The following is a 27,528-nucleotide window of genomic DNA, read 5'->3' as shown; positions in this document are numbered from 1 at the left end:
ACTCCAGCATGAGCCACTTCTCTGCACGTGTCCTTTGATCCATAAAGCACTAAGCTTTTCGGTCACCTTCCAAACCCCAAAAGCAGAGATTCTGGAGTTAGATGGAGTTTCAGCTTTTGATTGCAAAGCTGCTGCTAGAAATGGGCCCCTTTCACACTGCCTCCCCTTAAATAAAGCAGTTTAAAGACCTAAAAGGTCCAGATCTCTGAAAAAGGTGTCACAAATGGCACAGTGAAGGAAAGTCGGACTTTATCTACACTGCAGTTTGTTCCGTCTCACTAAATATCCGTTTCAGTACTTTTGAGTAAAAACATAACAGTAGCTCCTAACCTGGTGTTACTGATTACAACTTGCTCAGCAATTTTGTGCTGATGTCAGATTGCCATGTGTCAATTATTCATGTTGAAATATAATTTAAAGCAGACCTGCTTCAAATGAACTGAGCTGGACTCGGCAGCAGCCTATCATAAACACCAAATAAATCAGAGGAGTGACTGTTTGGAGCCATACGCTGGAAGCACCACCATCTGCCTTAATATTTAGAGAGAAATAAAGAAAAACCACAGAGTAACGTAATTGAACATTTTGTTTTTTTTTATTAACTGCTCAGAATACACCATGGTAAAGCATTTTCCATCTCTCATCTCTTGAAGATTCTTTGGGCATTGAGTGATGGACTCAACAGCATACTGCATGTGTTCTCCGGCCCTCTCGTCTGAGGAAACGTGGCCGCCACTCACACTGCTGGATAACTTACGAAGGCAGTAGATGCAGAGGAGAACTCGAGAGAACTCACACAGGGTGAGGGAGGAGACAGACCTCTTGTTCCCAGACAAACAGGAAGTTGAATAAATACACAACAGTCTCACTTTCTGTGCTCCCCACAGAGAGACAGGTGCAACATTCACACTTTGCATTTGTCTCCTTCCTGGATTTAACTGTCATCCTACATATACTGTGATTCTAGTAAACACCATCAGATTGCACTTAAGAACAGAGATTGAATTCTGTACACAAAGTCATCCAATATTAAAAAATACATTAAATTACATTTTCCAAATAAATATTGGTCCATTTTGTTAGTATGCCATCTTCCTGAGACACTTTCAGAGCCGCAGACATATTCATACAGCAAAGGTAGCTTTTCTTTTGATCCATGAGTATTCTCTTTTCAGTCTTCCTTTCATCCATCTTTTCGTTTTTCCCTCCAATTTTTTCCCACCCTGGAGGCTAAATATCTTTGTCATGTTACACTTACTTCAACCGTCTACATGTGAGCTCATCCTTCATCATATGACTTGCTCTCATACGTGCAGGGACATACACAGCAAACTGATTTCTCGGGCTGCACCAGCACAGCGTGAGCCACGATGTGAGAAAGTGTTGCGGATGCGCACAATTAGAAGACGTTGCACTCCGATATACAGACAGCACTAACTGTAATTGACCTGAACGTGAGTCAGTGCAGCGAACTTCTGTGCAAGGAAGACGTGTGCTTGATGACATACCCTAAAATATAATGTATACAAATGATTCACTTGCATGCTGACACAAACGTGTATAATAACAGTCCAACAGCCTAAAAGGTTTTTGAAAACAAAAAAACAAAAAACAGGAATATGATCGTAGAAGCTTTTTGTGTGAAAAAGTTTCACAGTATCAACGTGGTTTTCTTCCTGGCTTGCTCAGTGGCAGTCTGCCTTTGTGCCAAAACACACACACACACACACACACACACACACACACACACAGAGAGTACCTTTACATAAGGAGACCCTATCGCAATCATCCTCTGCCTTCATCCTCACCATTCTCTGACTATTATTGCTTTCAATACCAATATTGTTATACAAGACCTACAAAAGGGGGGGGGGGGGGGGGGGGGGGTGCATCTTCCGCTGCAAGTACTGACTTGCAGCCCAGTTCTAAACATCCGATGTGAAATTCCGAGAACAAAAAAGAAAGTCTTTACAGGAAACACATCAACTGCAGGATTATCCGTATCTGTAACGTAAGGCAGCAAAAGATGAACAAACAGGAGTCCGAGTCCCTGACGGTCTATACGTTAGAGACGGCGTTGTTAGAATCTCTCGCCTGTCGGATGCCATACAGCCACTTGATGACTCGAGCGTTCCTCTCGATGACAGAGATGCCATACGGGACCCGCTCGTTGGCCCTTGACGGACCGTCGTCTTCGTCGTCCTCGTCCTCCCTGACCCGGTCGTCCCCACACTCCGAGCTGGGCGTGCTAACGCTTCGGAGCTTGGAGACTGACACAATGTCTGAGTTGGCCCTCGTGAAGCGCTCCACCCCGCCCATTCCCTCCACCTCCTCGGGGTCTAACCCGCAGTAGTTAAAGAAACGCTCCAGGTCGGCTGTGGCACGGGAGTAGCGGTCGCTCAGGTCCGACTTGGAGCGGTGCAGTGATGGGTGCTTGCGGGCAGACCCTTTGGAGCTGGCGTTTGAGATGCGGGTGAAAGCGGGTGAGGCTGGAGGGATCATGCCTGCTCGGACTAGCATTGGACTGGGTGGCAGGTAGGCTGATGGAGCGGGGATGGCTTGGGATGACTGAGGGAGGGGTTGCGGTTGATTCTGGGAGGGGGGAGGGGGTGACGGGGGTGGGACTTGGGGGTGTGCGACTTGGCCCTGGGGTGTCTGTCTGGGCCTGAGCTGTGGCTGCAGCTGAGCTCTCTGGGGCTTCCGTATCTCAGCATGAGGCCGAACGTCCACCCTGCGTACTGTCACCGAGTTAGGGGAGCTGTAGGGAACTGGAACGCCAAAGCGGGGTGTGCGAGCTGGCACAGGGGGTGGACGTCGAGTCACTTCTGCTGCCGCCATCCGAAGATGATTGTTGAGTGGAGAGGAGGTGCAGGAGGAGGTGGACGATGAGTTGGCGAGGGCGTGATTCAAAGGTTTGAGGTTGTTGGAGAGTCGGCTGCTCCTCTCCTGCTCTCCTGAAAGACTGCTACTGATGCTCTTAGCTCCCGATGACGGAGATGACGAGGAAGGGGAGGTGGAGGAAGAGGACTGGGAACAATGTGATGGTCCATCACATACGTCATTGATTAGGTTATTTAGAATATCCAAGTTTAGAGCAGGTCGTCTCCTGTCTCCTGCTCCCTGCCTGCCTGCAGTGTTCTCCCCCTCAGCCGGCGATCGGTTAACTTTCCGGGCTGGAGGGGTGTTGATCATCATCCCCGAAGGGACGAGGGGCTTGCGGATGATTGGAGGCTGGATGGGGGCCTGGCGGGTGAGTGCCACCTGCTGGCTTTTAACATACTTGGCCTTGTCGGCCTCCAGGCGCTCCACGGCGCTCAGTTTGCGGGCCCCGGGCTCAGCCTGTCGGCGGAAATACTCCGGACCCTTATTGAGTATCCTGAAAGGCATGGCAGAGGTAAAGGGGACCCCGGCCAGACGGCCATCTGAGGGCCGCAGGGTCTCCACTGGCATTCTGCACGAGCTGGACAGAGAAAATAGAGATTTTCCATGAGTTACAAGTAATTGGAACATAAAATAATTCACTTGTATGTGAAAACAGTTTTACAGCTTCATGGTCAGACACTAGCTGACAGGAGGAGAGGCAGGCAAACACCTGGCTTTAATGGTCAGTGAACATCCTTTTAGAGCTCCCACACATCCTCTCTAAGCTTAAGGGAAACAAAAAAAGGGCTCTTTTGTACTCTTTTTCTCCCCACTCCTCCCCCTCTCACACCCGTGCTCTCAGAACCCCATTTAACTTCCTTACCGGTCGCTGTGCTGCTCCTCTGCCTTTCGTCTGTCCTCCACGACACCTCTCTTGCACTTTTATTTGTCCCTTTTCCCAGTCCGGGCTCAGTGAAAGGCTACTTGCGAGACAGGGTCAGTTGGGGTCAGATCCTCCACACCAGCCTTGTGCAGACCACCTCTATTAACTCAGCTGTGATCCAGAACAGTGAGAGACTGGGTCAGGGTCAGTCTTTTTCTTTTTTTTTTGTTTCTTTAAATCCAAAAGGCAAGTCTTGTAGATCAGTCGCCAGTTACTCAGACAACACCACAGTCTCTCTGATCCTCTTTACAATCCTCTGTTTAGCCCCAGCCCGCCTGTCCAGTTGTGATCAGATCCAAAAAGCCGGCCGGCAACTCAGCAGGAGCGCCCTGTAGTCCTGGAGAGGGTTAGAAAGAAACAAGTCCAAGTCAGATAAACCTCCACTTTCTTTCCACCGCTTAATACCATAACGCATCCACACATACTCTCTCTTTTTCCACACATGCACGCACACTTCTCTGGCTGACAGACGGGGACTCTCTTTAACACTGAAGTGGAGCAGACGGGACAGGCTTTAATACAGAGTCTGGCTCCTCCCAGCCAGCCAATCGCATGTCGCCGGGAGACTCGGAGGGGTACAAGGGGCGGGCTGGGAGGCGAGAGGTGTGCTCGCATTGGCTAGGCTCAAAGGAGATCCTGACCAATTGGGCCCCTCCCCCTGCCTTTCAAGCACAACAAAACTGAGGCAGGGCTTTCATTCAAATGAAAATTCTTTGAAAGGGAGAAAGGGGGGAGAGAAAGGGGACGGCGGGGGAAAAGAGGGGCACCGCAGATGCAATTTTTACATTGACTTGCATCAAGCTCAGTGGGGTGCTATGAAAACATGTGAAAAAAAAAAAAAAAACAAAAACCACTGAAAGCCTGCACAACTGTTCCTGCTGCTGAGCTCTTTGTGTGGCTGTTTGTGTGTTTGCATTTTAGCCTAATGAAGACAAAGTAGATGAAGATCACCGAAACCAAACCTGATTCAGCTTTTAAAAAAAAGAAAGAAAGAAAAGAAAAATAGTGTAAGAACAAAGTTTAAACAAAGAACTGGGACAAAGTTTTTCCTCTGCCGGAGCACAATTAACTTGTGGATTATTTCTCTCAGCTTCAGGGCTTTAAAACACTGCTAACACACATGCTGTTCATTTATTTCCCCCTTCAATTCCACAGAAAAAAAAACAAAAAAAAAACAACCCCACTCTCCCCCTCCTCCACACCTCTTCCCTGCTGCATGTTATCATTTACAGCCTTACACTCCAGGGTTACATCACATCCAGATAGACGGCACGGTGCGTCCCCTCCCCCACCTCCACCTCTTCTCCAGCACGTCTATCCACACATTTTTAATTAATCTTTTTATAGCCGTCTTCCTTCCCTGTCTCCCTCAACATGTGACCCTGTTTTTCCCCCAACATCTCGCCCCGTCTGACTCCCTCTTCACGCTCACATCCACAAACAGCAGACCAGCAGCAGACGAGAGAGAAAAACTGACAGCTTACACTTAAAAAGAAAAACGCACACACACGCTTAGCTTTCATCTTGTAACAGACCAAAGAAGAGTTTAAAATAGCCTACCTCAAACTACTCAAACTAAACACTTTTGCAGCACAAAAATAAAAACAGAAAGAAAAAAAAAAAGATTCCCAAGCATGAGTGAGACGACCTGAAGCTTCTGCACAAAGCCTTTGGGAATATATGCATTCAGGGGATGGAACAAAAAATAATAATAAAATAAAGAGTCTTTCATGAAAAACACAATACAGAGAAAGCTTGAAGTGAGCTTGAAGTAGGAAAAGAAAGGAGAGGTGGATTAGCGGACAAAGTCACGAGATAGATGACGTCAGCACAGACTTGTCTTGGTGTCCTAAAAAAGCTCAAACCACTGCAGGGAAGCAGCTCTACTGTATTTTTTCCACATGTTCATCCTTATCATAGCGCTCAATGCAACTTAACACGGTTAAGCTTTAACGCACAACACGTCCAGTTATGTGACACCATGGTGGCGCTCCACCCGCTAATGTAAATGCCTGCAGCGCACAACAGTAAATACACTGAAGACCACAACCCACCTGGAGCCACTCACACACTCCCCGTCACTGTGCTGATTAGCACTTTCATCTGACTGTGTAAGTTGAGGAATTCGCCATAAAACATATGTAAAACATCACTGATCTGCTGCTGCATGTGGATCTCTTTCTTTCACATTGTTGTTTTCCTACATTCATCATCCTCACGACAAACTAACTAGTAGTTTAACAGCTAAAAGGTTTCAGGTAATTATAGAATTTCTTGTCCCTGAATCTACTCAAAGAAACTCATCTTAGAGAAAATGCTTTAACAGAAACCGTGAAGACAAACGTTAGGTCACAGAAACCTCAGCCACCTCGGTTTTAGTATGCTGTGGCCTTGTCATTACACTTACACAGCCCTCTGCCAAGAGGAGGAAAAAACACACCTCCTTTGCTCCAGATTTAGAGTCTTTTCATGTCTTTAAAAACACTAATTTCTGTAAGAACTGCCAACCTTTGCTGGAGTATTTGTTCTATTTCACTGTGTCCCAAAATGTCCAGCCAAACAGCTTGTGATCCAAAGTCTACACATTTTGTCTTTTTAAAGCGTGGTTATTGATTTCTATCACTCCTAATGACTAACATACACTTATACACAATTACTGGTGTGAACAAATCCCACAGACACAAAGGGGGCAGGAGATCCCTGTCACACCAGCATAAACCCACCTCTGCTGATAACTCTAATCCCCTGATCCACCCTTTATTCAGTCTTTTTGTTATCATTCTGCGCTCAACAGTTTGTGCATTGATATTGTTAGTGAAGGAGAACGAGTTCCAACAACTGACAACAATTATCGTCAAGCTGCTAAAAGAATTCCCTCTTCATGGAGATTAGATTTGCTTTAACTATGTAAATGTTAACCCAGTTACCCTCCTTCCTTTGAGCCTGCCAATGAGAAGAGTCGTCCACATGCAAATACTGTGAGCCTGGATAGTCACTACTTTAAAAACAGCAGCTATTGTCATTCATCTTCTCCAGTGAAAGGGGTCAGATGGCTAAAAGCCGCTCTGCTAATGGGACTAATGTGTGTGCAAACGGCACCATTAAGCCTCTCGTCCCCACCGGTCCACGAGTTGAGCGTTGCAGCAGCGCTCAGTCTCGTTTCTCTTAACTTTTCTGCCTCTTGGTTTCCGTTCATGTTCTGTAACTGCAGTTGATGATGTCTCCAAAAAGGCAAAGGGCCGAGGAATGATATTCCTATTCCTCAATGGAAACTTGCGCATTGTGATTATCATCACAAAACTATGCAAACCGCTGAGTTGTTATGAATCGGACTGTTTTTACGTTCAGTTTTCTAACCACCATATAAGTGGCCAACAACATGGTTTATGATGTCTGCATGAGAGAGAGAGAGACTGCGTTTCATGGCGTGTGAGTGACTGTGGGGGGTGAATAACAGAATGTTTGAAATCAAAGAGAGAAGCCCAAAATGTCTGCGCGCACAAATGTTGTAAAGCAGCTGAAAGGAAACAGTGACTGGCATTTTACCACAGCTGACTTGACCGTGCCGCCGGCTTAAGTGTAATTACAGAGAGAGCCCATGAATGGGAGCAATTTGCTTCGCCAATATTTTCTAGCAAGTTACTGAATAAGTAGCAGCTCGTGAGGAAACGGGTTGCAGTAGGAGGGTGGGGGAGGAGGAAAAGGTGAGAATAGGCAAGATTAGAAAATATATAATAGCAGAGAAAACAAGAGAAAGCCCAACTAAGAGAGATGGTGTCAACCTCCCATCCAGGGTGAGCCTCACAATAAGAATGAATCATACTGAGTCTTAAACAGTTCCTGATGCTGACTCAAAGCCAGAGTGCAGCTCCATGCGATACCATTCAAATCCTTCAGTTTTTGAGCCTGTCAGCTTTACCCCAGCATGGAAGGAAAGAGGTGGTGAGTTCATCAACAGTGACTACTCAGCTGCTTCACCCACTGGAGGGATGAGCAGGAAGCCGGGATTTATTTCACAACAGAACGTGAGTGGGAAAGAGAAAACCAAACAAACGTCCTCGGCTGTGGGCAATTCCCGCAGGTTGACCCTGTTTCGCGGTGAACTTAGCTCATCTATTTCTGGACACTTGGAGTTTCCCGATTTGCTCCTGAAGCCTGTGAACACCCGACTGTCAACTGCAAGGAAGCCCACATGGAAATGCTGCACTACAATCCAAAGTGTTCAGGAAGGGGGAAAAAAGAAAAAAGCAAAACAAACAATGCTCCATGCTCATAGAAACAAATAATGAAGTCAGTGAGTGGGTAAGTGATCTAGTGAGCCAAAAGTCACATGCTTCAGACTGCTCAGGCAGTTTTTTTCCTGCTCCTAGCTCTGTAGATGACTGAGCGCACTTATCCCTGATTTAGTTATAACTAAATCATTCACCTGCTGTGCAAACCTGTTTGCAAGTTAAGCCAAAGGAAGGTCTACAGAGTTATAGTTTATCTATTTGGACCAGACCTGAATTTATCTGTACCAAAACCCAGTTCAACAAAAGGTCAAGAAACGGGACAGTAAGCAAGATGGATCGTATTAACAAATCTCTCATCTCAGTGCAGGGTTCAGCTGGTGTCCTCCCTGTGGCTTCCAGATGAACGATAACCTGATGAGAATCAGACCAAGCTTGGACAGAAACTAATGCAACACAAGCCCCTGCCCATTATCCCACTGGGACACTCAGCCGACGTTTTTAAAAATCAATAGAGAGCTTAAAAGAAGGGTTCAAAAAGTTATCAACCACTCCCCTTAGGGCTGATTTAGGGAGCTCCAAAGAATGATAATGAAGACAGACAGTTGGTCGTGACAGCGTCAGACCTTGCTGTTATTCTGTTGAGCGGCTATCAGCTTCAGCCACGTTGCTTGTTTCCAACTGAAGAACTGCTCCTGGCTGGATGGACTGACATGCATGACTGAAGTGTCTGGACAAGGTTATGCAACTGTTTTTATACGGACAGAAGTCGAGTCGACTGCAAAAACAACCACTGAACCATAAACCGACAGTTATTATAGCACCCAGCTCGTCTTTTTTCCCCTGGATCTCCCCGCTTCTGTCAATCCATCCGTCCGTCTCCCCTTAAACCCCCTCCTCCACCTCTGCCCATATCTGTCTGTGTCTGTGGCCCCAGGAAACGCACACATCCATGTACAATTACACCAGAGGGGGGAAAATGGAGGTCAAACCAATGAACTCTTGTGTCTGTGTGCCTGTGTGTTCACGTCAGGAAGAGAGTTTTGACTGAGTAGGTAATCACAGGAGAGCAGGTGGCTGAGTCCTCCCTTGGGAAAACTAAGCCAAGCTGTGAAGACAAATACAGAACATCTGTGATGTGTCCACATTTGTAAAATAAAGGGAAAAAATAGATATAGGGATCATTTGAGTGCAGTAAGTAGTAAGAACAGTGTGTAAAGTGTATGCAAAGAAGATGATAAGAACATCTAACGGGTATATAAATGAAACATCTGCCTTTTACTCCAACTTCCTTTTAAGCTGACATCAAGTTAAGATGTGCCAGACATAGAAGACTACATAAACAGTGCATACAGACACAACATTAACATAAACAGATTCTTATAGTGAGTCAGGTTAGCAACACAACCAAGTTAGTTAAGGCATTATAACAATTTAGCTAATTCAACTCTTAACCCGAATTTGCACTGTAATATGGTGAACATGTCTCAACTCTGTATATTTTATATATTTTATTTATTGTTTACTCTATTTAATTTGTAAAATATGTGTACACACACACACACACACACACACACACACACACACACACAGAAAAATATTTAGTATACACATCCAGAAATGCATATACTATTATATATTGTACATATATTTATTAGTTTCAGATGTAGCCATTCTTGTATTTTGCTTGTTTACATTATTGTATTTTGCACAACTCTGTTGCTTGTGAAGCTCGCACACAAGAATTTCACTCACATGTGCTGTACCAATGTACCTGCACATGTGATGTGACAATAAAAGTGATTTGATTTGATCAGAACAGAGGTGGCGGACGTTAGCAGGCAGCAGTGCAAACAAGACTGTTGAGTTTATGGATTTATTGATTTAGCTAGTTCTGACCACAATTAGTTCATTAGAGTGTAATTAAAATTGCTGCCCGAGTTCTAGTGTATTTTTGCTAAAGGTCTGATACCCATGAAGTTTAGGTTTTAAAACTAAGAACTATTCCTGAGCTCGAGTGCAAAAGGTACGTAGGTATATAAATTAGACTGCATGATATTTGCATATCATTAGCCATTTTTCACCCTTTCAACCACTGATAGAAAATGCATATTTTGTTAACAACTGTGATCCTAAACTACATATTGTCAAGAGGCACTTCACACTTATTGGTGTGACTCTCTTGAGTGGGGGGTAAACTATACCTATGACCCCCCCTCAGGAGGGTCCCATGAGGCTCACACCCTTCAGTGGTATGTAAATTACTTGTGTGCTGTGCTTCTATTTTCACTTTAGAGCTCATTAGAGTTACACGGCTCAATTGTAATCTCAGAGCGCCACCCTCCAATCGTCACGAAATGTTAAATATCTGTGAGATTTATATAGTTTAAGCACACTGTAACCGCTTGAGGTAGAGCATCAGAATTTATAATGACCCTTGATTTCCTTTACACGTGCAATGAGTCTCACCACAGCCACTTCAGACTTCTGTACAAAATGTATGTAGGGTGTACAACAGGGGTCCCCAGTCCACGAGGGCCGGTGTCCCAGTAGGTTTTAGATCTCACCCTGGGTCAACACACCCATGATTAGTTCATTACCAGGCCTCCAGGCCTCTGGAGAACTTCAAGACATGTGAGGAGGTCATTTATCCATTTGAATCAGCTGTGATGGATCAAGGACACATCTAAAACCTGCAGGGACACTGGCCCTCGTGGACCGGGATTGGGGACCCCTGGTCTACAACATAGCCTATACAAGTGCCCACTGCCAACCTTTATATGCCTGTGAAGGCTTAAATTTATGATGCAGAAAAAAGATTCAGCACTGTCATTTTTATTATAATTTTCCCCCCAGAAATATAACAAACTGTAAGAACTTGGACAATTCTTTTCCCTCCTATTCTGGGTACTAACATGCAGGACTACCACTCATTGACTTTACAATGCCTGAAGACATTCTGCCATTGCTGCATCTCCAGAGGATAAAATAACTCTGATCCAGCAAAGATTTTTTGCTGATTACAGAATCCACTATGATATACCCACCCCCCATCTGATCGGAGTTTGCATCAGTGGCTGGGGGCAACTACTCCCACCTCAGTCAGCTGGAGCTAATCTATTAGACAACGCACACTCACACCTTGGGGTATTAAAGCATTAAAGTAAATATACCTACTATTGCAATTACATGGTAGTTATGTCCTTTTAGTATGCAGCTGTGTTAAGCACAGTCATCTGCTGCCATAAAGACACACACACACACACACACACACACACACACACACACCTCTGCTGTAATGGGAGAGCCTGAAAGCAACCGAAAATAAATAAATAAAATAAAACAAGAAGAAAAGGGAGGAGAAAATATCCCCCCTTCAACACGGTGATGAACACATTCCAGACACAATCACCCATCGCTGTCCTTAGTCAGATAAAGAACACACACACACACACACACACACACACACAGGAGGGAGAGCGGTCACTGGAGTCGCCTCAGTGGCTAGGCCTCAGAGTTGGCTTGGATACAAGGAGTGTTTTACTCATACATGTACAGACACACTCACACAGGACACATTCTTCTGCCTTTAACCCTTTGTGTAATCCTTGATTAGCTCTCACACTGGTGCTGAAAGCCTAAAAATCATTCATGAAAAAAAAGAGTGGGGAAAAGTCAACTTGTTTAAAGAGAGATATTATGTGGGAGATAAAATGAAGCACCTCTGGAGTGACAACAGTCAGCACAACACGTTGCTCTACAACAAGAATTTAAATTCAGTTTTAGGGAGGGTATATTGTTGGCTCTGCCAGTACATGTGAAGCTTCGCAGCCCCTTACAGCTGAGAGAATGAAATTAGTCCTGGAGCAGAGCTGCCAAAAGTTATAATCAAGACCAGTATTTTTAGGTTTGGCACCCAACTCAAGGACAAGGAAGTACCGGCAGCGACAGAGAAACAGACAATAGCACCCGCTGTGATAATGCAGGATTTCATCCAGAACTGAATGTCATTTTAATAAAACAGGGAAAAGAAAACCAAATCGTTCCATAAACTGACAACTTTGAAGCGTGACCTGTCCTGTGGATACCTGCCAGAGGAACAAGCCCTCCCCTCCGTTTAGATAAACAACCCGCACGTGTACACCCTGCTGACTGTGCTCAAACAGGAGAAAAAGCAAAGTTTACTTACGTTCTTTAAGCTGTTAGCCGGCTCTAGGAAACCCAAAAAGAAATACTGAACGTGTCAGGCTGAAGGAAGCAGGCAGCAGCTCCGAGCGTGCAAAGCTGTTCTCAGCTGCTGCGAGTTGCCAGTGAGCCAGTACTTGTGTATGAGCCAAATGAACACTAACCTGGAGGGAGTCTCTGCTCTTCAAGCTATAAGACTCTCCCCCGTCTCCTCCCACATCCAAGGGAAGACTCCACCTCAGGAAAAGACCGGAGGAGGAAAAAAACCCAACACTATGTGAACAGGAAGCCTGAGTTTTTCCAAGCAGTGACACAAACCTTCCTGACACTTTAACTCTTTGAAATTGTCCCGTCAGTTACCCAGAACCGTGGCACCGTTAATACCAGAAAAGGTAACGGGGCTTTGTGTATCGCATCCGGATGCTGAGGTATCGCCAGTCACTATAAGGGAAAAATCCGAGAAGAATAAAGCAGTTTCTTTAACAGCTTTAGCAGAATTATCAGTCTCAGGGGGGAAAAAAATGGTAAAGAAACATTGTAGGTCATTGAAACACTTCGGTAATCAGCATCTAGTGGAAGCAGTATGTAAACTGTATGTGTTGCACTCCAAGCAGATTACTTTGCAAACACTGAATTACTAGTTTTTACCTCTTGACCCTCTCGTCCCCATGAAGACTTTTCAGAGCAAATAAATAAATCTAAACTTAACTCTGTGGATTCTATTTTATCATCTCATCTTAACACTGTAGAGATAAACGGCCAGTCCCTCCGGAGCAGAGATGCACTCATCTAACATGTGGACTGTACAGAATTCTGATCTTGACTTAAAAAGCTGCAGCAGATATGAGTGACAACAGCTGATGGGACAGCAGCAGCTAGCAGGAGAGCTAATGTACTCCCAAAAATGCCTGCGACACAGTCTCCCTTTACTTAAATGTAAAGTTGGTCAACTGTGGTCACACCAAGTTGGTTTGACTGGAAAGTTCCAGCAAGAAGACGCCTTGGCCTCCATCTCTTATCTACTTTCACTTGTTATCTTTATTCAGAGAGACATTATATAAAGGTAGAAACTAGCAGGGCATTTGTTTGTGTAACACTTAAGTGTTGTCATCAACTCAATTATTGTTATTTCACTTCCTGCCGTTTTTTGCAGCTCTACAGACGGGTGGAGGGCGGGTGGGGGCGAGGGTCCGGAAAAGGAGAAACTAAACTGTAAATAACAGTTTCATGCAGCAGAGTAATGACTCTCACGCAGAGCTTAAATTAGATTTGTGCCTTAGATAAATATTGCCCATCTCAGGCCTAATTTGATTTGACATTTTCCTAAATGTTAAATACAGATTTAGTACATTTATATTACTGGATTTATTTGCAAAGTTGAAGCAAAGTTCACCCTGATGTTGACTTACTAATAAAAAAAAATAAAAAAATGATTAGGTGCTAGGTCAGTGTTCAGTATCTGTACCCAAAGCCAACATGTGCATCTAATCCCAAATGGAAACGTGGCATCCCTAATCATAAGGGCTTTGTTTGGTGTCAACCTCCAAACCATTTTAATGGTAGAGTTGAGAGGACTACAATTTTCCAGGTGGGTTCCATTTAATTTACCATCTGTGACAACGTCCAAATAAAAACACTCGTGGCTTTCTTCAAGTGAAATATTACCCTTTTCCTCTCCAACAGATCCAGAGATAACGATGTATGCTAGTAAGTGAGAAAGTCAGGAAGGGGAGTGGCTTAACAGACAGTGGGCGAATTCAAGAAAGCAAATATTATTATCAAACAGGTGTGGCTGAGGATATCCTGTCACTGAAGGCAGTAAAACAGCAGTTCAGGAGAAGCCTTACTACTGGAATACCTCGACAGGATTCCTGGAATACTATATATAAAGCTCTGTGTACTATATTTAAAGAACACAAAAAAGCAAAACTTACTTGTCTTCTACATTCAATATTTTTTTTTTGTTAACATCTTCCACACTGTGGCTGAGCTGCTCTTGCTCATTACAGTCTGAACACACAGCGGCGCTTGTTTAAAGGAGCAGTCAGGGCAGGCTGCACCAGACCAACAAACACATACACAGATTCAGGTGCTCACAGTCACAGGTCTGAGTCCGACACACATGAACACAGCGGTCAGTCATTCTTCTGAGGCACCAGCAGTAGGAGGGGACTTTCACTCCATGCTGCAGAGGAAACGCTGTCGACGGCTCTGCATTAACACAACGGGAGTAGGTTAGATAGGACAATAAATAGTTCAGCTGGGTTGACACATTCCAACACCTTCTCTACCTCCACTTAGGCTCTCCTCCCTCCCTTCCTTCCTCTCCTCCCTTCCACTTCATCACAAAAACTTCTCTATTCCCCCTGCGCATAATCTGCTAACTTTTATCCTGTGTCAAAAATTTTCCCCTTTTAGCCTCTCCCTTTCTGTTCCACATTCTCTCGTCACGCATGTAGAGCTACATGATCTCTGACCAGTATGACATATTAGCCTCTTTTCCCCACTACTACCTTCTCGGCTTGACCAGACCATTAGGGTTTTCAATTAGGTGGTAGGACAGGTACCAGGTACTTTTTAGTACCTACTTGACGTAAGCAGGTCGAGATGAAGGGGGGAGTGACATCAATGGATGAGTCATGACAGCAACTCCTTCACAAGAATCAAACCCGCCATTTTTGAAACCCACAACAAGTGAAATGGCTAAACACAAACTGACACCATGGTCCAATAATGAGGTGTTTACTATTGGTTTAGCAGCAGGTATATATAACGACACCCCACGCGCATTATGTTGGTTCTCAAATGTAATGGAAAAATGACCGAAACCCAGTAGAGTAGAGGCAGTGCTAGTGAACAAGAAGCAATTGTGAACACCCTCCAGGCAGAAAAAAAAAAGAAACCAGAGATGTGACAAAAACTGCAATTTCTTTCATGGTCACTTGAGTTTGGCTTTAAAAGGTGAGTCAATCTCAGAGGGATCCCATTTTAAAATACCCAGCTTAAGAGAATTATTACTTTATATATAAGCAGTTATCCAGTTCTCTGTAATGCACCTGTATAGTTTATTTGACTAACTGATGCTAGCAAGATTGCTAACCCAGCTTGCTAGCATTAGCTAATAACTTCTGTGCATTTATTTGGGAAGTTAAGCTAAATCATTACATTTATTTTTATGATTGCCACACCATAAAACTGCAGATCAGCTGAGCAAAAACAACAACAAAAGTTTACTATTTTAGGGTAGAGTCAGCAATTGGCTACTTCAGACTGACATCATTAGCCATCTCAAGCCCAAAAAAAAAACCCCAAACAAACAAATATAATGATCAATGATGAGATGAGAGATGATGATGAGATAGCCTTTATTTGTCAGTTGCAGGTCTTTTGCCCACAACTGAGCATCACATTGGGGAGACAGGTCAAATATCCCAGCATTTACAGAAAAGATCATTTAGAAGGTTTAGTGGAGTTACAAGCCAGCCATAAAATCTAGAGCTGACATATTTCAGAACGATACCTCTGTAACTCTGAACCTAAACAACGATGTAAAACTAAATACCAGATTTTATTATGAAATTATATTAGGATCCTATAAGGACAGGACTATATCGTGTAAAAAGGATGCTGAAGCACCAAGACAGGATCATACTTCTTTGCAAATGCGGAATTTTCTCATATATTTAAATTCATGACTGAGACAGAGACATGGTGCTCTAAGTATCTAAAGCAGTCAGAGAGCGTTCCCTGAACGTCTTCCATTAACACACATGACTGTGCTCTGAGACTCAGAGGAGGCAGGTGGATTAAATGTATTAGTGTGAATGTGTGGTGCCTTCTCATTTGGCAAATACTCTGATCTATGATACACAGATGCAGACACAGGCTCTCATACAATGTTGAGTCAATATTGACAACCCACTGGAAGTCCCCCCCCCACACACACACACACTTTTTGATTCCGAGACCACCGAAAGAGTGTGAGGGGGGATAAAGTTACAGCTCCACCCACTTTCTCTCATACCACAACTATAATCTCTGTCACTTGATGCACACACCCAGATACACTTCACAAATGCAGGGACTTGCTGGGCTAACATGTCACATTACTCTTCCCGTTACATGCTGGCATGTCCAAGCAGGCCCAGTGTCTGTCATCCTGCAGGAATCAAACTGAGGTAACAGAGTAGGAGTGTTCACATAACTCACAGAAAACTTCTCAAAAGCACTGCTGTAAGAGCTTGGATGAAAAGCACAAGAAGTTACGTTCCTGTGGTCCAAGTTTCTCTATAGATACTCCTGCTAGTTCGCACAGTGAAGGGCATTTGCATTCAGAGACCACAGAATTTCAGTGACACTGGACAACTTTAAACTTCATGTTTCCAGCAGTTATTTAAGTGGGCAGGTCCCAAGTTAAACTGAAGCAATTACCAAAGAGCGAAGGTTACCATTGATTGACATATGACAGGGCGGTAAATGGACATCCCCATACACAACAAAGTGCTGCACAAAGAGCAAACTGCTTTCTGTGTGGATGCACCTAAAGTGTTGACCAACACAGAGCAACATGATACTCAAGGACTCTTCACCACACAGTTCTTACTGAGGCAGTTACTCATTGAACATTTCAGGTTTTATTAGATTTTTGCAGGCACTGCTGTAAATGAAATTGTACGTCCCCACTAACCCAGGAAGAGGATTTTATTCATACTGCCCACTTCTACTCTACTCTATTAAAAAGGTACTCCAGAGATTCAGTAATGCCGTTTAAGTAGGAGAATTCACAGGAGGCAGATTTTAAAGCAGTCCTGTTCTGTTCACGTGCACATCCACATTTTAAATTCCAGGACTTGACTGTGACTGTGACACATGAATTGTGTTAAAAGGTACTCAAGTGAACTTTCTTCTGATTGCCTCCCTCACCCCCAGCATATACAAAACACACAGTAAGGAAACATATGATTGGTCACTGGTTGAAATAGGTATACACTGGATTCTACACTTCCCTCAAAGGTTCATCTCATGAATACTTTTTCCATCGTTTGGTTATTTATTTAAACAATTGTACATTCAACCATTTCCCAGGCATAAATACTCCTCAATAGCTATATTGGTGCGATATAAAATCTAAATCAGAATCCTTTAATAATCCCTAAGCAAATTATTTAAACAAATTGTAAACAAAACAAATAAATGCAGCTAATTTTTATATCTGAACACCTGAAAAAAAAAAAAGGTTGAAGCTCCGGCAACAATATGAGTGTTACAAAACTAAAACTACACTTTTCACCCAACAAGTGGCCTTTAACATCCAAACTCCTCAGTGCAAATCCTGTGATGTCAGAGTCAAGCTATGATCCCAAATTCTTAAAGAGAGAAAGAAAAAAAAATGGCAGCATAAAGAAGAATGATGCCGCTATGAATTCTTTGCTGGTTAATTACATTTTTACTTGACCTGCAACCACTCAAGCTCTAAAAACCCAGCAACACAACACGTACCAATGCTGTGCCTCAAAGCAAGGCTACTCACTACAACCCTGCACATAACTTTGCTAATGGTGCATCACGCCTTGTTTAACAACAGTAACTGGATGCTACAGGTCCATTATGGAATTAGTTGGAAGAACACTAATGACTGTGTACCAGATTACATCTGTGCTCATTAAGAACACCGTTTACTTAAGCTTACATCAATCCGCACACTGTTTCAGCGAGCTGGGAAAGGCAGCTCAGGAGTAAACCTGCATTTATTTGCTCTTAGGAGAGCCCCTCCTACAGAGTTGGAAAGTCATTTTCTGACTTGTTTTGAAGTCAGAAACAAAATTGCCCTTAAAAGACCGTGTGCTTTGTTCAAACAACATGTGGATAACAGTTTCCCAGAATATAGCTCATTTACCCGTCTTACTCACGTATGCTGATAATAACTATGTTTTCCCACTATGGTAAGCTACCCCTAACAATATAACCACAAATCTAACAATATGACATAAATAACCCGACAACCTGCATGTACTTATTTTAAAGCACCATGTTAAGTAACTTTACTTTCAGTAGTCACCAGTGAATAAAACTGCATTTATAGAATAAACAGTCAAATCTGACACTTTCTTAAACTTCCCTTCAAATATCAACTTCTCATTGAATTCTTTGCCATTTATCGTCTCACGTATGCATTTCTTTCCAACTCAAAAACTAACTGATAATCACGATCGGTCCTTCCTCATGAAATGGACTCTGTACAACACTACAAACAATTTGCATCTACATGAAGACAGCATTGCAAAAGTGATACTAACATGACACAGCAGCAGAGATCTATAGCATAGCGACATGTTAAAAGCTGTTTATTTAGTTAGTAGGTCAGTAGCCCCTGTGTAGAGGGGGCAGGGTAAATAATGGTTAACTAGAAGCCCGTTTCCAAATAATGACCTCAAAACAGCCAGAGGCACCGATGACAAGCAAGAGGCAGAGTGTCCCACACATGCAGTGATGAAACGTAGACCTCTGAGAATAAAGAAAAGGATGGGTGGCATCCAGACATCAGTCAGTTGTGTCAGCAGGGTGGAGCACATGGAAGATCCTCGCAAAATAAAAATAAAAAAATACAGAAGCGCGAACACACCGTATCACTCACTCACGCACTCACTCACGCACTCACACACACACACACACTTTCCAACAGGCGCAGTCATGTGTGTAGAATCCAAGAACTGATGAGCAAGCAGTCAGTGACACGTCAAAGCTAAGCACAGACTCACCAAACCAGATATTTCTACTTCTGTCGTTGCAACTACTTCAGTGTTAACTGTCTAGATCCCAGTATCTGATCCAACTATGATTAATGGCCCTGTGTGTGTGCGTGTGTGTTCCTGTCTAGCTATCTTTGTGAGGACTGAAATCTGCATTCTACTATACTTGTGAGACCCAAGAGTCACTTGTGAGGACACACTCACCGGTCCTCACAAGTTTGAAGGCCTTTTTGAGTCTCAAAATGTGGTTCTGTGTGTGTGCGCGCGTGTGTGGAGGCTGCTTGTATATAATAGCGCCAAACAAAAACACCATTAACTGTAGATACTGGGAACAAAATACCTTTTTTAGTAAATAAATGCTCGAGTAACACTTTCAGAAACTTGTTTTCCTCTTGTGGAGGCTCGCTCAGCTAGCAACTCCACTGAAAATAAAACTAAAAACAATTAAAAAATAAATTAAAAAAAAAAATCATGGGTTTTCCTTTTAATAGGTCAAGTTCCTCTCTGTGCTATACAGCATCTCTTAGTCACTACACCAACATGAGAGCCCCGAGCTGCTGACCTCGAGAAGTCAGGAGATACAGAGGCACAGATTGCCTGGACCAGAAGTCACACTGACCTCATTTCTTAGGAGGAGACTTGACTAAACTGTAAGTACGGCCGCATGACTCCTACCATCTGGGATATTTGGACCAGAGAGGGCTTAACCTGACTGGGAAATTCAAAGAATTCTCTCTGTAAAAAACAAACAAAAAAACAGCATGAACACGAAAAAAAAATAAACATGTAAAAATGTTTTTTTTGATCAGTTTTTAGAGCCTTTGGTTCTAAATAACACTTCTCAGACACTGGGGGCAGAAAATCTGCTTTGCTCAGCTATTCAAAAATAATAATTGGAAAAGACAAAAAAGAATGATCAATCTGCAACTGAAAGGAGACACTAAACAATCTCTGCAAGTATTTTCTTATATAATGAAGCATTATAACCAGCTCCTCCTCTGGTGAGTGCAGCTGGGAGTCACTGCAGCCCAGTAAGCCCATCGTAGAGACACATAAAGCAATTCTCCACTTGCTTTAGGCTCAAGTGTCCTTAAAGCCTTCAGCCGATCCTCACCACCATAGCCAGCTGCAGTACACTGAAATGAATCTTAAATATTCCCCTATTAACACTTTATGAAGGTTGTTGAATAAGTTAATATATCCACTAGACCATAAAAAATTCAACAACCTCACATTAACCTTCACTTACGAGTTCCTGCTTTTATCTCATGACATTAAAATATTGCAATGAAGGACTTTCTTAAAGTAGACCTATAATTGTTCCGTAGATATACTAAATACTAGAGGTGGGAATCACCATACATCCCACGATACGATATTATCACAATACTTAATGCACAATACGATATTATTGCAATATTTTTTTTAAAATATTTTGCGATATTCAGATTCTGTACATAAAGGTAAACTTTATCAATATTCATTTTATCTAATATCAAAGTCTTTCTCTTTCTCTCATTTCAGTCAGTTTTATTGTTTGTATTACAGTCTAGTCCAACTTAACTGAATGCAACCATCTGGTACAATTATAGCTATTCTGAACTATGCAATTTGTGAAAACTATGCAGCCCCTTCAGCAACTGAAGCATTTGAAAGTAAATTAAAACAAAATATAATTTTACATTAAATAAAAAAGTTTTAAACTTAATTAAAATAAAACATGTCTTAAATTAAAATAAGTAAACTGTCATGTTTATTGCTGCCATAAAAAAAAGTTAAACACATTTGGACAGTGAAGGAATGTCAGGATTCTTGCTCAGAAAAAGGATCAACATGCTCTGAAGTCAGAGTTCCAGTCCACAAAACCTTTTTTTGTAACAAAATATCGATTTCTGCTGTCCCTGTATCGATAAATTATTAACAAACAAAATATCACGATACTACACAATATCGATTTTTTCCCCCACCCCTACTGAATATATAAAATATATTTAATATAAAATATTAAAACATGATCAATGTCTAAAAGCTCATCAAGATCAGTGAGTGCATGTAATCTCTGCAAGCATAAAAAGCTCAGACTTCAGACTGCTCCTCATGTTTTGCTTTAGGGCTAGGGGTGTCCAACTCCAGGTCTCGAGGGCCGGTGTCCTGAAGGTTTTAGACGCGTCCTTGATCCAACACAGCTGATTAAATGGCTAAATTACCTCATCAACATGTCTTGAAATTTTCCAGAGGCCTGAATCATTTGATTCAGGTGTGTTGACCCAGGATGATATCTATAACCTGCAGGACACCGGCTCTTGAGGCCTGGAGTTGGACACCTTTGCTTTAGGCAGTCCCACCTGTGAACACAGCAGTCCTGCATAGCTACATTTCAAGTCTACTGTAATGGACAGCCAATCAGAAAAAAAAAAAGTTGCCTCAAAGGGAGCAGAGCTCGTTTCTGAAAGAGGAACTGAAGAGCTACACGAAGGCCTAGTAACAATAAGTAAGGATTATTTTTTAACTGTCCGGGAGTTGAAAACAAGCAGAATAGGTTTCTTTTAATGGCCAAGGAATGAGTTCAGTAAACTCATTTCAATGTACAGTATTGTGCAAACACTTTAAGTCACCCCTCATTTGATTTATTTTGCTTCCAAGGAGGACTTTGTCATTTTTAAAGTGGTCTTGAGCAATAGTTAACCAGGCTTTTCTGAAAGGCTTTCAAAGTTTAAACATTGGCTGTTCTTTTCACTCATTTTCAGTCCACACTTTGTACCTGATCATTTTCAGAGGAATGCTTTCTTTGCTAACCCACTTAACACAGACCCGTGAGTCATTCAAGCATAAAAACACACATAACTAAAGGGGTAAACCAGTGTTGTGTCTACACAACAGAGAATTTAGCAAAGAAGCTAAATTTCAAATTTCTTTAGTTGAATCTATGAAAAGATGGTTACACAGTGTGAACGGTATCCGAAAGCCATGTGCGTAAAAAACAAGAAACGAGGTCATTCTGAGGACCAGGACTGGACTCTGGGTGATCGATCCAAATGAAATATAATGAAATATTTGGTTCAAACTGTCATTAATTGCAGATGAGAGATGTACAACAGTGTCTACAGCCGTTAGTGAAAAATGGTTGAGGCTCTGTCAACCATTTTAACAGAGAGCCCAGGTCGATCCCCGGGCTCTCCACCCTGGTCGTTGTGTCCTTGGGCAAGACACTTTACCCTACCGCCTACTGGTGATGGCCAGAGGGGCCGATGGCACGATATGGCAGCCTCACTTCTGTCAGTCTGCCCCAGGGCAGCTGTGGCTACAACCGTAGCTTGCCTCCACCAGTGTGTGAATGCGAGAGTGAATGAATAGTGGCATTGTAAAGCGCTTTGGGTGCCTTGAAAAGCGCTATATAAATCCAATCCATTATATTATTATTATTATTATTATTGTCTGGGGCTGCATTTCAGCCAGTGCACACTCTGCACCCATTTCCCATTTTCTTAACAAAAATATCAGGAAATAATGGGTGGGTCAAGACTTTTGCACAGTACTGTATATATGGGCACAAGAAAAGATGCTTGACCTCTAATCGCCAGCACATTTGGATGGCTGTGACTCAGCAGACGACGGAGTCTGTGTGATCGTTAGAAAGTGCTATGAAAAAGTGCTTTGAGGGCTTAGACTCAAAAAGCCCTTCACAAGTCCATTTACCATTTACTTGCAATCAAAATGAACATCATATTTAGTGACATGTGAGTAAATAAATCTGATACTAATCTGGTTCATCCAACGTAAAGTAGTTCGTGGAACAGTGTTGCATAACGCCCAACTGTAGCTGTGGCTGCGCTGTATACTCTGGCCAAATGGAGCAGATTACCCTCCCCAGTCTGAATAACAGTGTCAGTGTAAGATGACCTCATCGCCATGTCAGTGCAGATAAACTGCAGGACAGGACGAAGATAAAATTCAAAACACAGGTGGCACCATGGAACAGATGAGAGCCAGAGACAAGTCAGGAAGCTACAAATACACAAAAGAGGAGAAGAAGAGAAAGAGACAACAAGCAGGACTTGGCAAACTCAGCAAAACAACGCAACGCTGACAGCTTCCAGGCAGCAAGTGTGAAAACGCAAGCCTCTGAGTCAGTCCATGTGACACGATGAATAATACCGACTGTTGCAACAAGCGTAGTGGGAGTCTTTGTGCCTCCTACGAACACACCACTCCAAACTCTCCCTTTGTTAATCTTGGCTAAACTCGACTAAAACAGAACTCATTGTAGTTTCTCTCAAAGATGAGTGTTTACATGTAAACACACACATACACACACGGAAACCCAGCGTGCACTCTGCAAAGAAAAACATTTTCCCTTGTTGTTGGCTATATTACAGTCTACAGCTAGTGGAGCATTACATAGCTTAAGCCACACTATTATTTTGGTGGCTATTTGTTGTGATGGATTGTGTGTAGGTTTCAATGGAAAATATGATATTTTGCAGCTAATCACAGGCTTGCTGCCACATAAACAGTGTGGATAAGCTGAGAGAAAACGGAACACGACTAGACTCCAGCGGTGAGCCAAACTATTATGAGTGCCATCTGGGGTAACTTTTCAGATGAGATGTTCCAGCATGTGTGTGTCTGTGTGGCAGCTATGTTGGGCACAAACTGTGACATTACAGTCACTGACTAAAAAGGATTGCTCCCCCCCCCCCTTCCCAGAAAGGCTAAAATTAAGATGAGGCACCACCAGAAGGACCAAAATACTGAAAAGTAAACAACAAGAAAGATTTTTTTGTTCTTAAAAAGATGCTCTGAGAGATTCTGGGACAGCAAAGCATCATTCTGGGTTTCTGCTGGTTCAGAATGACATACATCCCCTCCTCTTACATTAAAGTCCATGAGTCTGATACTTTACTGTGACAAATATATCCATCGTCTTATCTTTTCACACCTGACATTTTGATGATCAAACATGTCTTTTATATTTGGGCAAATATTATGAAATATGTTGTGCAAAAAGAATTTTTTTTAAACAAGAAAAACCTTGCTCATTTAAAGCAGATTTATAAAGATTTACAGTCCCGTGTTAAACGCTACTACGCAACTGGCCACTTTGTTAGGTACACCTGTTTAATTGTTCGCCAACATAGACACCTAATCAACCAATCACATAGCTGCAGCCCAGTCCATTTATCCAAGTCAACATGGTCAACACAACCTGCTGAAGTTCAAAGCGAGCATTTATATTATTTATACGAGCACAAAATCATAACTACAGTCATCTACAATATTAGATATTTACTTCTGCTTCAGGATGCATCAGATAACCTAAAAGACCGAGTCAACACGTCTTTAGAGGGGAGAGGAGGTTCATAAGAAAACAGTGGATTGCTACGTCTAACCATGCACCCTTATACAGTACACAAGCACGGTTTCCGCGAGTGCTATTCAGTGACACGCTCTTCAATGAATTAAAACAAAACCAAACAGCCCTTGTCATTTCCACCACTATTTTGGCACTGCTGGTACCAAGTAGCATGCAAAGTTTCTGAACTAGACAAAAGGCTCTTATCAATGTTAACGCAACATCTTCCAATCACATTAGAAGAGCAGGATCTCGTCTATTGCTTCAAAAACAGTGAAAATACACCCTCGGGCTGTGGTGGGTCTCCGTCTAAAAGCCCCATAAGCTTCTTTCCAGACAACACTAACCCACACTCCTGCTACTATTTGATGTTTCCTCTCTTCAGAAACAAAGTCTTTGCAAATTCTTCAGCAGTCAAATGCGAATACCAGTAGGCCAGAGCTTCACCACTGCTATAAACATGTTTGAATAGTAGTAATGTTTTTCCAGTATAGATGTAAGAAGCAGTCCCATCTACATTAGCTCAATTACAAGCCACAGCAACAACAAAAAAGTGGCAAGTGAGTGACTTTTCTAGGCTGCAAGACACACATTCCTATCCTGGAAATTATTAAGAATGGAAATTACAAGGGTGCGTTTGTGACTGTCGCCCCAGGTGAAAAGTGTTGCAAGGCATTTACCTCACCTCGTGCCCATTACTGCAATCTTTTACCTGCCTACCTCACGCGCAGAATTTTGTAATCAGGTCCCATTGTGGTATCTTAAAGATAACTCAGCTGACCTTTTGACCCTGGAGGAGTGGACAGAGAAATTACCCAACATGATTCAGAGCTTACATCACATACAAAACAACTCACTTTGTCTAGACATGCGTTTGACATAGATAGATTAGATAAAATAGACTATATAGATTGAAAGGTTTAAAAAAAAAACAACAAAAAAAAAACTTAATCAGCTGAAGAGAAGGCTGCTAGTGTCAATACAGGAAGGGACCTCCAATTCAACAGCAATGCATTTAGGGCCGTAACTTCCTCCTTTGACACACAAAAGGGAACCGTTTTCCTCCCCCCTGGCAAAAACCTGAGCTTCAATACATCAACATCCCGAGCACAGTGAAGCTCTGCATGACCTTTAAACCAGACTCACATCCTTTTACACGACTTCCTCTTCTTATGCAACACTTCTTTTGTGCACGTTTCCAGTTAAAGAGCACATTTTCCAGCATGGTGTTCTCCGCAACATTTGAGGCCTGCTGCAAGCTCAGTGGGCCATCTTCCTTAGATGCGACTCCACTAGCCAATACACTGTGGCAAAGGTGTATTCCTCATACAGGTGCGTAACATTAACCTATACAAATGAGCAGTTCAAAAAGATTACTCACCTGCAAAACCAACTGAGTAAAGCAAATACAGTTCGACGTTCAAACAGCTGTGTCAAAGCATTTAAACACAAGTAAACCAACAGCAAGCTAACGGCATTGGAGTTCACTTTCACGAAACTTTCAATGTTGGCGCGGACGAATCCATTAATTAACTCTGAACACACGGTTACATTTGGGCTTTTGTAAAAGGGCACATTTAAAGCTTTGCAGTCTCTCCAATAGCACTGTAATAATGCGTTTACACTGTTGTCCCTTTCATGTTGTGAAATTCCGAGTTCCTTTAATATTGCCAAGTTTCTTTGAGAAAGCTTTAAGGAGCACCCCTAAACCGGTTCCCACTTTGGTACGGTCCGAGCTCCCCTCATTGGCTAGCCGGAGGCATTTGCAATTTTTGGAGGACGCTGCGTGCCCGGTACCTTGGTAACCCCATTGCTCTCGCGAGAATAAAAAACAGGCTCAGAACCGAATTTTGAGGCAGAGGCAGAGCAGATTTTCCAGCAGCCGTTGTGTTCCATTATATTCATGAGCAAAATTGTGGAAATACGCATTTTTCAATGCTATTCTATATATTAAAAAAGGAATATGTATGAGAAATGTCGAACATGCCTGAAAATAGAAATGTTTTTCTAAGGGCTCTGTAATCAAGCAGCTGTACAATCCCCAAATATATCATTATATTCTATATATTTTAAGGGATAATATGCTTAATCCTACACTAACATGGAATCAAAATGACGGGATTGCTATATGACCGCTAGTGTGACTATATGCAAGAACAAAACAATATAGGTTGTAATAACGTAAAGTCGGGGGGAGTTGAAAGTTGGACATTAGTAAGGTTACAACTAGCAGCTCTCTCCCACTGGAAACACAAACTGTCCTTCATGTTCTTCCCACTGAGAGGAGACTAATGCAGGGACACAAGTTCAGCTAATGACAAAACAAGCTGGGGGATGATCTAATGTTTTGGCAACAAACTGCTTTAATTAACTAATTTAGGATGACCTCAGCTTCAAGAAGAGAGGAGTCCTTCTCTTGCCTCTCTCCTCACGTACGTGCAGAGGAGGATGTATCACTTACCGCACCAGTTCCCACGAATCTTTGTTTTCTTCTCCTCATTTTATTCCTCCCTGCATCATCCTTTGAGTTAAAGAGGCAAGGCTAAACGTCTGGATAAGTGTTGATAAGAATGAGAGTGATGCAATGATTATACTTAGCACACATCAAAGAGCAGCCAAGAGCTAAATGTGAGGCGATCATAGCACAATCACAATATAAGTGAGGGTGTATGATGGTGGATGGTTAGTTTCCATGAAATGTTTCTAGAAATGTGGTGATGTGAAAAACAGGATTTCTTCTTGTTCTCTTTATTTAAAAAAATAAAAGGGTGGAGAAAGAGAGTAACACTTGATGGGCAGCATGACCTTTCCTTTCCTGACCTAACAGCACACATCATTACACACATTACACCACCTGTTTCAGTGTGTAAGCTTGTTTGGTTTTCAAAGTAGGATCCAGTCAAGAACAATATAATGTTACACATCATAACAGATTTCAAGAACTATTGAACCTGAAAAGACTGGCTTTTGAAATGTTCTGGTTTCAGCACTAAGGCACAACTTTTATTTTGAAGGTTCTTTGATTCTTGTTTGTGTAACACTTTGCTGTGGTTTCTGTAGATTGCACAGAAAATGCCAACTTATCTGCAGACGCTTGCCAACTACTTAATCTGCTAGCAACTAAAGCAGTCGGAACAAGGTTTTCGATGCAGCACTGAATAGTCACCTACAGACAGGCAGCAACCACTGCCCATCTGGCATACTCAC

The 27,528-nt window shown here is 42.6% G+C and overlaps 1 protein-coding gene across 9 annotated transcripts; it reads right to left on the bottom strand.

The window, feature by feature from the left end:
- Positions 1-568: 568 nt before the first annotated feature.
- LOC147305369 (protein FAM110A) lies at positions 569-26,061 on the bottom strand. 9 transcript variants are annotated; one of them, XM_086278273.1, is made up of 4 exons: positions 25,703-26,061; positions 25,002-25,111; positions 3,746-4,142; positions 569-3,460 (listed from the first exon to the last, which is right to left on the bottom strand). In XM_086278273.1, the coding sequence occupies exon 4, from the start codon at positions 3,448-3,450 to the stop codon at positions 2,059-2,061; it is 1,392 nt and encodes a 463-aa protein (XP_086134399.1). In that variant the 5' UTR covers positions 3,451-3,460; positions 3,746-4,142; positions 25,002-25,111; positions 25,703-26,061; the 3' UTR covers positions 569-2,058. The 9 variants fall into 9 exon arrangements, with proteins under 9 accessions (XP_086134399.1, XP_086134397.1, XP_086134394.1 ...); XM_086278271.1 differs by having other exon boundaries at positions 25,007-25,111; XM_086278268.1 differs by having other exon boundaries at positions 25,034-25,111.
- Positions 26,062-27,528: the final 1,467 nt, after the last annotated feature.

Source organism: Aulonocara sp. 'chitande type north' Nkhata Bay, linkage group LG20 (assembly GCF_057382095.1).
Source record: "Aulonocara sp. 'chitande type north' Nkhata Bay isolate Kocher_YH1m ecotype deep benthic linkage group LG20, A_spYH_male_GT1.1, whole genome shotgun sequence".
Lineage (NCBI taxonomy): Eukaryota > Metazoa > Chordata > Actinopteri > Cichliformes > Cichlidae > Aulonocara > Aulonocara sp. 'chitande type north' Nkhata Bay.
Note: the sequence above shows the minus strand (reverse complement) of the source record. Positions and strands in the feature narration are given on the sequence as shown.

Coding starts and splice junctions, on each gene's coding strand:
- LOC147305369 (XM_086278273.1), bottom strand. CDS start 3,450: ATGCCAGTGGAGACCCTGCGGCCCTCAGATGGCCGTCTGGCCGGGGTC.